Genomic DNA, 16,638 nt, shown 5'->3' with positions numbered 1-16,638 from the left:
ATCCACCCCTGCACCCTAAAATGACCCTTACCTGTCATTACCTCTACCCACTCCTAAACCTTAATATCACCCTTACCTCCCTATACTTCTACCCACTGCATAAACCTATAATTACCCTTAACACTCTTTACCTCTATCCACACCTGAAACCCTTCTTTTTTTAATAACAGGAATATTTTCTTATCTAAAACATACAAACATAATATCTGCTTGATAAAGTACTTTGTGGTGAACCTATAAATACTTACCTGTGTAGTACATACCTGCGCAGTAAAGACTGCTGGTAAAAGTTCAATGGTAAAGGCTGCTGCCATAGGCCCTACAAGAGACATCCCCCATCCCCCATACAGAAAGGGCTCCAATTCCTTCCCCTCTGCAACACATCTGCATCGCTGATCATAGCTTTGTACTTTGAATACTTACACATATATCCACAAATTGCTGCTAGAAGAATAGCCAGGGCACCCAGAAGAATATGACCATAATCTGTCCACAGGTGACACGCTGGGGAGACTAGAAAGAAAGTTAAGCATTATTCACGACAATCATTTGAGGACAATTGCATTAATATTAAGTGACCAGAGTGCATATCAAGATGGTAGATAAAATGCCTGCTCTACGGGGTATCAAACACAGATGAAGCTGTTAGAGGGGGCTCAAACAATGTAGCAGATTGTTAAGGGTGGGGTCACTGAAGATCCTTTTATGACTACACACATAAATTGTGGTGACAATATTTTGCCATCACATGCATTATATTTTCTGCAACCGTGGTGTGAAAGATGCTGCAGTCTGCAATAGATTATATATGTGAGAAGTGACATGCAAAGGAAGCAGGAATCTGACAATCAGCACAAAAGATGATAGTTTGTGTTATGATGCATTATGGTATTTTATATTATTATATTAAATTGATTATGAACACTAACCACTGATGTGACTGCTACCTTATTTAATATTAAAGGGGTGGGATCCCGCTTGTGAATCCAACCGAACAGGCTACAAATACATGGATAGAGGCGTGAGAGAGACAGCTGACCCTCATCCCTGGCACTGTAGAGGTCTGCTTTTATTCCAGTCTCCATCCCATGCAGACTTTTCTGACTTCAAAACTGCTTAATACATATGGCCTACCATCGGTCAATAGAGACTGAAACTACTAGTCATGGAGAGGCGTCGCGGCGAAGCTGATACAGGTATACTATACTAAGAGACCTAAACCACAATCTCTCGGGCACGGATAACCAGTGCAAAGCAAGGAGACCTGGGCCAATGAGGCCCATGGCTTCAGATTTTATAGGGCGCATCCAGCCACAAAATGTGTAGATGGGAACAAATCGGTAGGCCTGTGCTTAGTTTGTGAAGTTTTGCTACACGGAACTCTGCGAAGTTACAAAAAAAAAAACGCCAAGTTCCGCGAGTGGCGGAGTGCAATGCGAACTGCAGTTATTATTTATAACTATATATATATATGTTTACATTATAGATTTTTAAAGGACGGGAGTACATAATATAACGGTCTTGATAAAGAAGGCAGAATGAGATAAAGCCTTCTAAACGCGTCAACGCCTTTCTCTGTTGCCACAAATCCATCTATACGAACATCACCCTAGATATTGATGATACACAAGGCATCAGGGTGTTTGTACATAAGTTGAACTGTGGATTATGGCGATTTATGACAAAGGTTACTGTCTGTTTTAACTCTCGTGTTATGATTTTCTGAAGTATTGTGAATGTGATTAATTGTTTTTAGTATTGTTACATATTTTTCATGATGATTCTATGGACAAAAATGGTTTTAACTTGAAACGAATTCCTTTTTTCTTTTAATTATTGTATAAAATAATAAATGGTTTTAATAAATTACAATAATTACCTAATGAACAATGGGTGTTTGTGCCAATACATTGTAGCCACCAGTTGAGCGGTGACCTTTATGAATGGTGAGTGTGTGTATGAAGTCGGGGTTTGGCATATGAAAGAAGGTGTGAACGAAACAATATACTAAAAATAATCCCAGAGGACGCAATTTTTAACCTTTCTACGGTAGGTACAGTCCCCTAAAAGGCTGAGGAACACAGTGGAAATGCAGACCCAATTTAATTCTTAAAATAGCACACTTAAGCATTGGATTCAGAAATGACGCTACATATTTAAAAGTGTTTATTCATCCATATTGCTAACAGCAAGAATATAATGAACAGTTCTAACATGTTTAGAATGCTTCTAATAGCCTACCACCCTAAAGCTACTTTTATGCGCTACACAATGAGGGCATAGAATAGCAAACTTACCTCTAGAGTTTCTTGGGGATCCGTGCACTGCATACTTGTTCCCAGTGGACCAGCTTTGAGTATCCATCTTCCGCAGGGAGATTGTTCCTTCAGAAGGAAAGCACACGATCAGCTTGGCTCAGTTCCTCTCATCACTGAATCGGCACTAAGCATAAGCGTGGATGCTCTGGCAGTCTGTCAGGACATTTAGTGATTACCTGGTTTGAAGGCTGCTCTATTTCAGTGGTCAATTCAAATTGACCAATGATGTTTAGCCTACATTGCAAAACTGGTCTAAAGCAGCAAGATGAAAATCTGTCAAATCAGACTACATGTTTATCTTACACTTGTAGTATCTAACTTTGGAAAGCAAATATCTGATAGTTTGTGGCAGACTTTTGTTACCTTTTATTATAACAAAGTATTGTTTAGATGAAATGACACTTTCACAAGTTCTGAGAAAAATAATTGAAATGCTGAATGTGGGCCAAAGACAGGCAGGCTAAATTATACTTACACATCTTTGTGGGGTTCATATTAAAGCAGATTTGGTTCATCCTCCTGTCAAGTGCTAATAGAAAGATGGAAATTTCACACTCAAGTGCGTCATCAGTCTAGCTTTATGTATATATATGTTTAATGGGTGGAACGACATAGATAACAAAGAAGAGGGATTAATTTTTTCCCTTGGGGAAATCAGTAAGAGATATTATGAGGTGGGGATGCAACGGAAGAAGGCCATCAGATGTTGTGTATGTCTTTTATCATAATGACACGGTCAATAATGTCAATAGCCACTGATAAATCTAACAGTTTTAGTGACCAAGATAACAGCTATGCACTTCCATTCTTAAATCGTTCAGTATGAAGACTGTGGGTTGGTGTAATAATAGGAAGGTGGTTCTCTATTTAGGGGCCGATTCCGATCCGGGTTGGAAGGGCACCAAACGCGATCCGGACGGAAATACTACGAGCCAAAAGCGTGTTTTCCGCCCGACTCGTACAGCTGTACGAGCGAGCAAGTCCGATGCGAGCTACGTGAAATTCACCGACCGAGTCGTTTCTGGGTCTGAACCGCTCCGTACGTCTCGGTCGTAAGCTAACCGTGGCGTGCAATGGATGCGATTCACGTCCGATCCAGTACGATGCACGCGTAGGACAGCGGCTCGCAAATTGTCTGGGTGGTTGCCTTTGGGGGTCCGCGTCGGACCCCATGTCACCCACAGCCCTACGACTTGGACACAGTGGGAGACCAAGGGTCCCCCCAACACAGGCATGTACGGTGCGGATGGCACTGATGCGTACCCACTGTAGGGGGCATCCTTGCGCGAGACGTACCCATTCAGTCAATGGTAGCCCATGTACGCGTCGTACGGCCGGCTCCCATTGACTTCTATGGGAGTCCGACCGACCCGAGTTCGGCAACATACGGCTGCATCGTACTCGCTCGGTCGGACTGCAGGACTCCGGATCCGGCTCGGTCGGAGTGCTTTCCGACCCGGATCGGAATCGGCACCATAGTGTACTAAAACAAAGTACACTATGCAGAGAGTCCAGTGAATCCCTAAATCGTAAACAGAGCTAAAGGCAGGTAATTTTAATGCTCTTTTTTGTGGTACTGTGGGCAAGCAGTTAGGCTTATCAGAGGGTATTGCGAGGCATTTGTTGTACACACCGAGGCAATAAATGAGACACACTCAAAAATGAATCCAAGATCAATTTATAAAAATAGTATTGATTTTTAAGTCATTTTTAAGACCAAGAACATAGGGCATCATTATGATGCCGGTAGGTCAGGCCGCCGACTGCCTCCAAACTTTGTGAGGAGACTAATCTAACCCTTGGGAGGTGCTATACATTTCCTTGCTTCGGTGCTGCGTCATGGTCATCAAGAAGCAGCAAGTCGACAAAGTGGACTTCACGTGATAGGTGCATGTGGCATGCATAGGAGTGATACCTTCAATCCAAGGGAGTTTCAAGGAAATTTCTTGAAGGCTCGAGGTGCTCCGGGGTTCTTGGAGCACTTTCAGGTTCAGGACGGTACAGCAGGCAGTGATTGTCGTGTTCTTGAGGCAGCAGACAGGGGTTGGCACATTTGTCTTCTGCAGAAGGGCTTCAGTTCTCAAGCTGAGGCTTTTCTTTGTCCTGGTCTTCTCTTGTCCATTGAATCTGATGTTCAGGTCTCGGGGGGCCACCTAAATACTGAATTTAGGGGCTTTTCAAGGGGAGAGAGTTAATAGCCAATGGGCTACTTACCTTTAGGGTGTCTATACTCTCTAGTGACCACTTTCTGTGGGAAGGGGCACTACCTAAGCCCTGATAAGTTTATTTCTGTACCAATCCAAACTGGTGGAATTTCAGGAGAGGGGCACAGATCACATGCCCCACCCTAGGAAGAGTGAAGCCTAAGTGGGAACCCTCCTCCTAATCTAACTAATTTTCCCGACTTTCCTCCAGCCAAAAGTGGAGCAGGAGGGGGGGCTTGGCTTCCGCCACTATCTGGATGTTTCTGGGTTGGATTTCAAAGGCGGCATCACCTTTGAAGCTTCCCGCCAAGAAAGGCCATCCCGTCCTGGAAGAGGTGTGCAGCACCTCTACCCAGAGCAGGCTTTGTCTCTGGCCTCTGAGAGCGCTGCCTCTCACCCCATGAGGTCAGAAACATGTCAGGTGGTGACAGGCTGGCAAAAACAAGTCATAGTGCTTCGTAGGTTATCAGGGGACCCTCTAAAGGGTCTCCTGTGTGAATTTATGAATACATGTACCACTGGCATCAGTGAGAGTATTAAGACAAAATGTTTGGTACCAAACACCTTAGAAATCAGTGAAATCATCATGGAGCTAGGAAACTCATTTTGATAAGTATGCAGTCCATGTACTCTTTGTGGCTTCCCTGTGCACTTAAAATATCTCAGAAAAGACTGGACATTGTTTGGGCATATCTGATCGTGCTGATATGCCCTCACATATGATACAGTGCACCCTGCCTTAGGGCTAAAGGCCTGCAGTAGGAGTGACTTTCCTATGCCTTATACAGTGTATGGGGGTATGGCACACGGGGCTGTGTGCCATGTCGACTCCTCAGATTTTTCTACAGCAAGACACCCAATCTGTGTGCATAGTCTAGGTAAGGGGTTCCTAGGGGTACCTAGGGTGGCATAATACATGCATAATACATGCTTCAGATCCAGTGGGCCCTCTTCAGGACCCATGCCCTAGGTACACAGGGTACCATTTACTAGGGACTTACAGGGGTGGCTGAAGCTATACCAATCGCTGTACATTTTTAGGGAAAGAACACTGGTGCTGCGAACCTGGTTAGTAGGGACCCCGTACACCTCAGTCAAAGTAACATCAAAACTCCAGGCAAAAAGTGGGGTGGTGGGTGCACTGCAACCGAAACCCAGTTTCTCACAGTTGGCTTAGGAGCCCAGGATGGGGGACGCAGCCAGCGAGGCTCGCGCTTGACGGCGAGGACCTGCTTTGTTTACTTTCCTGAGGGCAGTTTTAAGTCTAGCAGAAAGGCAATTGTGGCAGAAGATGAGGGGAAATATTTAATCTGGAAGATGACAAGACAGTAAACTTGTCCAGAAGCAAGTTGTGAGCGACGTGACCTGCTCCTTTCAAATATCAGGTTGTTCTGGAATGACATCATTTTAGTAGGACAAGTTGAGGAGAATGAATATTGCACCCTGCTTGTAACTGTAGTTTAATGAAGCATGAAATAAAGACAGAGAACTGTGTCACAAATGCTGAAAGGAAAAAAAGTGTTTTTTTTATGAGGGGAGCATATCGGCTGACCGAAGTGCGCACTGAGATGAAAGGCGCACTTTCTGTTAAAACATGATGCTATGGTAATTAATGATGTAATAGAAAGCACCAAATAAAGCACATTTTAAAGAAACGTTAATTCTCAATTTGCAACTCATTTTGTAATGCAATTTATGGCTTATAAAGGCTCCTTCCTATGTGGGGAGTTGCAAAGTCTTTATAAAGAGGAATGAGTGCTCCCACAGATGAAAGTGCTGAAAGGAATAAATGAATAATTCTTTTTTTTTTTTTTGCAACATATCACCTAACACTGAAGTGAAAAGAGCAGTGCATGTTACTAATATGAAGCTCTATTGAAACTAAACTAAATAACTGCTTTATTACACTGGAGACAATGCTTTCAGCTTGTTTTAAAAAAATGTAACTTTTTTATATATAGCATATTTTGAAATGCGTTTTGTTTCACGTATAAGTGTTCTACATTAACTCACTATTTTCTAGCAGCGCTGCCTTTTTCCACGACTCCCTCCATTGTTTTTGAGTAGTTGGGTATTTAGGTGTGCTGGGTTGCTGTTTAAGGCCATTCTGGCATCATTGTTTTACATAACTGAAATATGTCTTTATTCTGGAATAAACCTTCTCAATCACCATGTATTATGAAATCTACAAAATATCGGATCTCATAAAATGGAATCTACTTTCTCTGAAGCAAATAAACTTGAAAACAGTGCAGTTAAAATGCCTATCCATTCTCCTATGTCCTCTATCCAGAGAGGATATGGCTTAACGGCTAGGGTGGCTTACCTCAAATCTGGGGAACCAGGTTCGAGTATCGGCAAGGACACTCAGCATCCTGTGATTCTGGGCAAATCACTTATTCTCCCTGTGCCTACCAAAAATGAATGTGTCCTTATGTAACGCAACTGGTGCTCATGTAAAGCGCCGTGATACCTTTGGGTCAAATTTGAGCTATTTTAAACTCCCATTAAAAAAGACAGATCTGTTAATTCTGCGACAGCTATTAAGCCACAGAAAAGACCCACAGTCTGTTAAGTCTCCTGATAACCCCTCTATGAAGTTTAATTAGAGGAGATTACAGCATTGAGACCCTTTATGGAGGCGACTAATAAAGCTTTACAAAGTCTGGTGACACATGGTCTGTTGCAGAAACAGGAATTACTGAAATGGAGCAACGAATTAGTAATGTAGAGGATGGTATGACTAAATTGTCTAAAAAGGAGAAGGACATTCCCGAAACATTGAATGGTCAATATTGAGAGACTTCATTGAGTGGAGAGGAGGACAATGAATAGTCAAAGTAACTCTAGAGCCAAGTGCATTAACCTTTTTTTTCAGGACTATAGAAATATTTTAACAGTTGTTCAAACTGCAAGAGAAAAGAAGACATTGAGCTGGTATTTGCAGAATATTTTTATCTTTCAAGATGTTGTGAGAGCAACAGCTGTAAGACCTAAAAAATGTTTAGACTTGAGACCTTCATTGAGAAATCTTAATGCTAGATACAGTGATGTGCATCCCTGCCTTTTCAAAGATACACAAAATAAAAATCTTACATATTCTGATTCTGTTAAATTTCAAGACTATATTTTTAGTCAAAGAGATGCGAGATGGATATTTCTAAACAGGGAAACGCTTAAAACCTATTCTGTTTGTTATTCATGTGTAACATATTAGTTCTTACTTAAGATTGTTTGCTTCATTTCCTTTATGGGTTATTATATAATCTCTCTAATTGCTCAATTTCATTTTTGTTTTTTGGTAGCACCCCTATAATGTGTTGTATAATCTGTTTCCTAGTAAAGGTCCTCATCTGTTACAGTGGGTGCTGAGCTGTAGCGGTCTTCATGTGGTCTTCTCCACGCCCTATGGTAATTCCCTTTACTTTTAAGGTTATCTTTATTGTCCTTATCTTTGGATATTTGACTTCCTGTGTTTTATATATTTTTTTCATTGTCTTCCTCCATCTATCCTTTTTATATGCTTTCTGGAATGTCCTTTGTTAGAAATGGGATTTCTGGTTGGCTAAGGCTTGCGCCAAAGCCAGGCAGAAACAACCACTCTAGTCAGGGCTGGGGAGTTACACGCCAAAGATAACCCCTGCTCACCCCCTTGGTAGCTTGGCCCGAGCAGTCAGGCTTATCCCGGAGGCAATGTGTTAAGCGTTTGCGCGCGCACCCAGCAACAACACCCAAGGCCCACCACAAAAGAAACTCCACACAAGGTATTATATAAAAATAGCCTTTGTATTATACCAAACACATTAGATAATATTCACACAATTTACACTGTGCCAACTGGCACTGGGCGGAATTTACAGGGGACTATTTACACAAGACAGGGACACATGGACCACTGTCAGAATTAGCACAAATCACCAAATTGTAAATGTAGAAAGGTAGAACAAATAATAAATGTAGCGCACAACCAGTAACCACTGGTAAAAGGTAAGTACACCCTACGCAATCCTAAAACACCTCCCACAGGGAACCATGAACTCACTAGTATAATCTCTACTAGCAAAAACAATCTCTTATGCAGAAAACAGTTTAGGAATGGAAATGAGCATGAAGACAATGCGCAGGCGCAAAATTACACATGTAAGAACAACCCGGTACCCTAGGTGAGGGTACACCACAGCAGAACTGTCCCCAGGCCAACTTGGCCTCTCAGGGGCTCAAACGCCCTTTGTCCAGCAGAGTCAGGGCAAGACTGCGCAGGCTGCGCAAGCCAAAGCGCACAGGCCACCACCTAAACGTTGCAGCTGCCCACTAAGTGCTGGGCAGCTGGGAAAAGGAGCCTGGGCACCACTGTGCCTTTTAAAACAAATGTGTAGCCCAGGAGCCACCTAGGCTCTGGGAAGGTGTATGCCACACGTTGGAGCCTCTCTGGGCTCTTAAAGAAATGATGGGGCCAAACGTTGGAGTCCTTTGCTAGGACTCAGCAAGATCAAATGCCCCCGTATGTTGGAGCCTCCCTCGTGGCTCTAAACCAAGAATGCCCCCTTCGTTCGAGCTTTCTCGGCTCTTAAACAAGCCAACGTTGGAGCGGCTCGCTGCCTTCCGGGGCCGCTCTTATCAGCAAAAACAAATGCCCCTGTATGTTGGAGCGCCACTAGCGCTCTCAGATACTAAGGCCTCTCCGGGGGCGAAGGGGCGCTTTCTTCAGTGTTGCCCCCGTCGGAGCGGCCCACAACTGCGGCGCCGCTGTGGGGGGACAGTGGGCAGAGACTACAACCACGTGGAGTCCCGCTTACCTGGGACTCCCGCGTTGTCTCTGCGCGGTCTCCTCGCCGGCATCTTCCACACTGCCGGTCTCCTCAGCATGCAGGGCTCTCGGACCACCCGGAGCCCTGCGAGTGTTGCGCTGTTTCCTCCTGCGTGTCCGGGCCACAGGCAGGCGGGGTAGGCTCCCGCCTGGATTCTTCTGGGCCAGGGGAGACGTGGAGCCTTGAAGCTCCAGGCCTCTGCTGCAGCACGTCCCAGTGCGGGGTGAGCTCCCGCCGGGGTCTTTGAACGCGGCGCTTCTTCTCGGCGGTGATCCCAGGAGCGAGGGGTAGGCTCCCGTCCGCTTCCTGGTTAAGCCCCGCCCACGTCCCAACACCAGGCGCCTGACTTCCTGGTACGCCCGGCCGCGGCGGTGATTCTCTTTCTTCTCTCCTCACACCAAAGCGCGGGGTGGGCTCCCACCTTCGTTTTAAGATCAAATACACGGGAATAAGCGGGGTGGGCACCCGCCAACGAACACCACAATGCGGGGTGGGCACCCGCTGTAACTTGAGGCAACCAGCGGGGGAATCCCTACATCGGGGTTCCCTCGGAACTATCGCAGCCCAGCGCTGCTGCTCCCAACTAGGGCGCTCTTCTGTCCATCCAAATAAAGCGCTTCTCGGCCAGGGAAGACACCGCGCTCTTCCAAGGCAAGGCTCCAGAACAAAGTCTTCTAGGAGGGCAGGGGGGCAAGGGCTGGGCCCAGGGGCCAGCTCACAGGGCCCTCCAGGCAGGGAGGCAGTCCCCAGTGGCGGTCTCTCCTGGCGCCCAGCAGCAGCAACGGCCCCCCAGTTAGGATCAGCAAAGAAGAAAATTGTACATGGGGTCACAGTCCCTTCTTATACACAGGTTTCCTTTGTCTCAAGGTGTAGGGAAGGGGCGCACCAGTTACAACTGGTTCCTGAGCACTTTGTTTTGCTCAGCCCCTCTCCTCATTCAGAGAACAGGCCAGGGTCATCGGTCGCACCACAGGGGGCGGAGCCAGCATTGTGTGGGGAAAGCCCAGCCCTATTCAGGTCCTAGGTATACTCCTCCCACCCATCTGGCTGCTGATCTCCCCATTCACCACTGGGTGACTCCTCCTGACTCTGGGGATTCCCTAGCCCGTCACATGACCTCAGTCAGCCAATCACGCGACAGGCAGTCACTGCCCATTTATGCCAGCGTCTAGAAGTGGCACTTCCACACTAGCTACATGGACACCGCATACATCATCGCGCAGCATTTCATCACACGAGTCCGCACATACCAAACTCGCACCTGCACTCCCCACGCATCAGGAACTACCAGGGACACATACATTCCCCCATGCATTCCTATGGGAGGGCAGGCCAACCTCACTACACGCACGCACTTTACCCTGGGACACAGTGGTAAAGTGCACAGAAGCCAAAAATCACTAACATCAGGTCACAGTAAAAAGCTAAAAGATTAGGGGTGAACCTGCCAGAAGGGCCAAGTCCAACATCCTTCAATTACAAATTAATTATTTACCTTAAGCAATGTAGTGATGGTTTCCCATCTCGTACTTATGTTGTAAGATGGAGTGTATAATATTTTGGAATGCCAAGGGACACCATGTCCCCAGTAAACGTCAAAGACTATTATTTCATCCTTGTAGATTATATGCAGATATTTAATTTAAGAAGACTTGTTTAAATGGCAATGTATCCCAAAACCTGAAACTAACTTTGGTGGGTAGGTTAGTGTAGTTTATTCTCCAGCCATGGGTAAAAAAAGAACTGGGAAGCAATATTATTTCATAAATCTCTCCAAATTGTTGTGCTATCTCAGGAAAGTGATTTAGAAGGCAGGTGGAGGTTTACTCAAATGACAGCTAATGGTATTCCGCTATCACTGTTAAATATACATGGCACTAATGGTGCTAATCTAACACTTTGGTCTTCTGGCAATGTTAAACTAATACATTGTGAAGATGATAATTTTATTGCTTTGCTGATTTAAAAGCACCTTGAGCAGCAACTGATTGCCAGATCTTGAGGTTCTGGAAGGAACATGATGTTGAATTCTCCTTCTAAGATAAAGGGCCTTTGTTGTAAAAAGCATGAAATGTCAACAACAAACATTTAAAAGAGATAGGCTTGCTAACCGGGAGCCGCTGAAGTGTACTGAAGTCCTAAGAGATTGGGTCCCATTTAGGAATATTCAGGAGCAAGTAAGCTGCATTGGTCTGAACAAACAGGTTGTTAGAAGTGCTCAGGAAGGCCAAGGGAAGAATATTTGCATAATTAGTGAGAAGTGATCAGAATGTGTATAATACATTTTCTAGTACATTAAAGAACCAAGCGCAAAATAATTTTTAAGCTTTTAAGGATCAAGAAGCTAGAGCCAGAGATGGCCTTCACCTGCGGGCTTGCGGAGAAAAAAGTTCATTATCAAATCTAAGTCCCAGATTTCTAGTCTTCATCACCAGTGAAGAGAAAGTAACCAGTTCCCGGGGCCACCAGGCACAGGACCACAGGGAGGCAGAACAATGAAAAAGCATGACCTCAGTGTTAGCACCTTCAGCTTCAGAAAACTTAACTCCATCCAGTCTGCCACTCGCAATAGACATGATTGAAAAAATTGTTGAAGATTAAAATTGGTCTCAGACATAGACAACAAAATCTGCGTATCATTAGCGTAAGACACCAAACCGGAACTTGGACATAACATCGGATCATTTATATCAAGCTACACAAATATCAAGTTTTTTATATCGTGACACATTAATATCGTGATTCAGAAATATCGTGGACAAAATTATCTATTTTTAGGTAAGTATTATCATTTACAAGAATATCTCTGTTTTTAGTATAGTTTTTAAGAATATCTGTAATTTTAATATCGTTTTCGATACTATACTTGTAATAAAATATTGTTTTTTTATTAATCTTTGTGTTTTAGGTCGTATGTGTTATATATTGGTAGTACAATTGTTGATATTTTTAAATATGGGTTTTAGTTATTTATAATTTTTTATTTAATTGTTAATGGCAATTTATAGTGTCATAGCGGGTTCTGATGTTTGCAGGGGTACAGAGTGGGAAGATAATTGGGTATAATTAATTAATAATACATTTTAAATTAATATGAATCATTTCATTAATAAATAATTATGTAAATTGTGTGATTATTATATTTTTTAAGGTATACTTTAGGTTCGGGTTGTTGGGTTCCTAGGGTACAGGATGGGAAGTTAAGTAATAATTACCAATTAATTATTAATTTCTATTAAAATATCTAATTGATTTATATTATAAAGATTGTTTAATAATTAGATGTTTTTATGTTATATAATAGGTATAGGTTGTTGTGTTTGTAGGTGAATAGGGTGTGAAGTTATGTACGTAATAATGAACAATGAATTTTTATTTTATTACTTATTATGTTATTGATTACTTAATATGCTAGTAATGTTATACTTTATAAAATTAATAACATTTATTAAATTTGATATCAATTATTTTTTTTATAAATTGTATAATTGTTTTTTAAATGTATGTGTATATAATTTTTATATAAAGAGTTTTATATTTTTGGTCAATTCATTATGGAAATATGTTAAGTGTTTGAAGTGAACTACTTTCTTTACTGTTGCCAGACTGGAGTGGGAATAGTAAATTTGAGCTCTACTGAGTCAAATGCTTTCCCTACTGTTGCACAGACTGGAGCGGTAACAGTAAATTGTACCCCTTCGGAGCCCACCACTATTGCACACAGTGGAGTAGGGATAGTAAATTTGACCTCTTCGGAGTCCAACGATTTCCCTAGTGTTGTACAGACTGGAGTGGGAAAAGTAAATTTTTTACATCTGTCCTCCTTCCATGGGCTCTGGACAGGGGTGTTGGCATCCTCCCCTAACTGGAGGAGCCTGGGTTCTATTGCGTTTGAAGCTTCCCACCCTGGAATGCAATAATAGCCTGGAGGAGGTGCACATCTGCCCAGAACAGTCATTGTTCCTGGCCTCTGCGAGTGAAGGCTCTCACCTCATGAGGTCAGAAACATGTCTAGTGGTGGCAGATCGGTGAAGACCAGTCAGAATCCACACTAGTAGCTGGTAGGTTTTATGGGGACTCTCTAAGGTGTCCTCTGTGTGCATTTATTAATAAATCCAATACTGCCATCAGTAAGTATTTATTAAGACAAGATGTTTGGTAACAAACATCTTAGGCTACAGTGAAGCCATCATGGAGCTGGGGAAACCGTAATGATGGGGGTCCAGCCATGTACTCTCTGTGGCTTCTCTGCACACTTACAATCTCCAAGAATGGACTCGGGGATCGTAGGGACATATCTGCTCATGCAAATATGTCTACACCTGGGATACAGTGTACCCTTAGGGCTGTAAGGCTTGCGGTAGGGGGGACTTACCTATATCTGAGGCAGTGTCTGTGGGCATGGTAGACAGGGATATGTGCACGACACACAGCCTGCAATGGCAGTTTGCATGATCTAGGTGAGGCGTTACTAGGGTAGCACAATTCGTGCTGTAGTCTTAGAGGACCTTCTTCAGTACCACTGCCCGAGGTACCAGGGGTACCATTTACTAGAGACTTTTATGGTGGCTGAAGTTGTGCCAATAGTGGTATAGTTTTGGGAAGCAACTCTGGCAATGGGAACCTTGTTAGCAGGGACCCAGTGCACTTTTAGTCAAAATCACATCATGTTCCAGGCAAAACGTGGGGGCTAACCATGTCAGAAGAGGCACTTTCCAACAGTAACCTGTAACCTATGAGAGTGGCTGTGTGAGTGTATAAATGGGTGTGTGAGTGGCTGCAAGAGACTCTGAATGGGTCTGTCAGTGTATGCATGAGTCTCTGATAGGGTCTGTCAGTGGGTGTCTGAGTGGGTGCATGGGTGTCCAAGTGGGTCTATGAGTGGGTGCATGAGTGTCTGAGTGAGTCAGCGAAAGGGTGCAAGAGTGTCCGACTGGGTCTCTGACTGGGTGCATCAGTATCTGAGTGGGCCTGTGAGTGGTGTGAAAGTGTCTGGGTGGGCATTTGTGCATGCATAGGTTCCTGAGTGAGTCTGCGAGTGGGTACATGAGTGGGTACATGAGTCTCTGAGTGAGTCTCTCATTGGGTGTGTGAGTGTCCGAGTGGGTGCGTAACTATCTGATTGCACCTGTGACTGGTTGCTTGAGTGTCTTATTGGGTGTGAGAGTGTTTCTATGTGTAAGTGTGAGTGTGAGAGTGCCTGTATGGATTTGTTAGATGATATGACAGTGCTCTATGAGAGTAAGAGTGGGTGTAAAAGCACTCATGGGGGCCTCACTGAGCCATGCGATGGATTTGCGGATCTCGCAGTTAGACAAAAACAAATTAGGGTATTTTCCCCTACACTACACATGCTTCCCATTCATTTCCAAAATACACAACAGGTCATGGAACCTCAAATATTACCCATTCACAGAGACTGCAACCTACATTTGAGTCCCGAAGACTGTTCCCCCGAGATGTAAAATGGCTGCTGCAAATTTTCTTTCAGGTTGCGGTGGGCTAATCAGGGCTGTGCTGTGTGAATCTGCAGAAATCTACTAAAGTCAAAATGTTTCTCACCTAATACCTGGTGTTTCTTCAGGATTAACAAATAAAATATTCCTTAACCTTCACCAAAGTGGGATATTGAACCTCAAGATGGGTAGAGAGGGTTAGGTAGTGAACTCAAATCTGTGTGGGATCCCATTGAGTCACAGAAAAGATGCGGTTCTCTGCCCTGATCTATGGTACATTTACCAAAACACCAGCTGGGTTGTAATTTGAGATCTAGCTAGGGATTCTACATACACATAGGTATAACAAACCTCAGCTATCTCTAAAGATTACCTCTTAACCCACTTTGGTGTAGGGTACGGATATTTTATCTGTCGGCTCTGAAGAAAAGTCATGGATCCTTGAGACTGTCACGGCTCATAATATCCCACTGACAACACTCACATTCTTGTTTTTAGCCCTGCCAAGAGGGCCACTGAATAAAGCCTAACGGTACCCCTAAGGTAATTTTAAAATACATCTCAATATACATCCTACCCTACCTCCACATTACTTCACTCATCATAAGGGTAAAAAAAGAAGACCTCTGGCAAAGAGCCCTCTTGCGGGGCCCAGGGGCATTACAGCTCTGGTCTTTCAAGGAGCAAAGCCCTTTTTACTTTTCTCTATAGGAACAGCGACCCTCCATTTGTATGCATACTTCTGGATGGGAGCATGGATGCTGGACCCTAAATTACTCCTATTCTCCCCTTTTTTGATTGTTAGCAGTATAAATTGTCATGTGACTGACCGAAGAGCAAGTTGCAAAACTGGCAGCATGGCTTGTGCTGAACGCTGGCCGTGCGCTGACTGACTCCCCCTTTGACAGCTCCACTGTACTGTTTAAATGGGCTGCCAGGGAAAAGAGTTCTCACCTAGTGAAGAGACTTCTTAAATTTTATCATTAAAGCTAATCTGATGAAATCCCCTTTTGTCACATTATGCTTCGATGCTGGAAAAGCATTTATCGACCCAAATTAATTTTATATCAAGAGCCCTAAATGACATGGGATGAGGCAAAAGTTTTAACTATGTTCTCTTTTATATAAATCTCCATGTGCTTCTCTTTTTGTCAATAGTATTAGGTCCTCTTTTTCCCCATTAAAAGAGGCACTAGACAAGGTTGTCCATCGTCTCCTCTTCTTTATATCTTATCCCTTAAACCCTTTTGGCCAAGATTAGACAAAATTCTAATTTTGAATGATTTCAACATGGCTCAGTTGAAGTTGCTTATTTTTTTTTTTATTTTTTTTTTAAATATATTTTTATTGCAGGAATCAGTAAATCGTTACATAATCAACCAGCATAATATAACAAGCAAGATCAATGAGACATACCCCTCCGTCCCCCCGCCGTAAGTTTCTTACACAGCCATTCAGCCCACAACCCTAGGGTCGGGCGGCGAAATTCAATGGGGGCTCAGAAGGATGTCGAGGCTGGTCCGGATGATCCACTGTCCGTCATCTGCTGTTCCAAACAAGCCTATAAACCCAGAAAGAAAAACCCCACCCTCAAAACGCTACGAACCAAAGAGAACCCACCCAACCCCGCCATCAGCGCACGGCAACAACCTCAACAGGATCTGCTAAAGGACCCATGGGGAAAGCAACAGAGCTGAAAAGTGCAATCGTCTATCGGGACTTGGGGCGAGCTGCTTCCTCACTTTCAGAGTCGCTGGGGGCGCAATAATCCCTAAGGGCCTGCACTAACGTCTCCCACTCCAGCGCTGCCTCCTGTGCCTTCTCATTTCGCTGCCTCCAAGCTAGCTGGTAT

At 43.8% G+C, this 16,638-nt stretch overlaps 1 protein-coding gene across 1 annotated transcript in view; it reads right to left on the bottom strand.

Moving 5' to 3' along the window:
- LOC146869375 (E3 ubiquitin-protein ligase TRIM39-like) overlaps window positions 1-16,638 on the bottom strand; it is a 196,616-nt gene that overhangs the window by 126,977 nt on the left and 53,001 nt on the right. Inside the window, exons 6-7 of the mRNA XM_085599665.1 lie at window positions 2,298-2,384; window positions 424-513 (exon numbers count right to left, since the gene is read on the bottom strand). Of these exons, the coding sequence (XP_085455791.1) occupies window positions 424-513; window positions 2,298-2,384 (177 nt within the window). The remainder of the gene's footprint in view (window positions 1-423; window positions 514-2,297; window positions 2,385-16,638) is intronic.

Source organism: Triturus cristatus, chromosome 1_1 (genome assembly GCF_964204655.1).
Source record: "Triturus cristatus chromosome 1_1, aTriCri1.1, whole genome shotgun sequence".
Classification (NCBI taxonomy): domain Eukaryota; kingdom Metazoa; phylum Chordata; class Amphibia; order Caudata; family Salamandridae; genus Triturus; species Triturus cristatus.
This window is presented reverse-complemented; position numbering and strand designations above follow the sequence as displayed.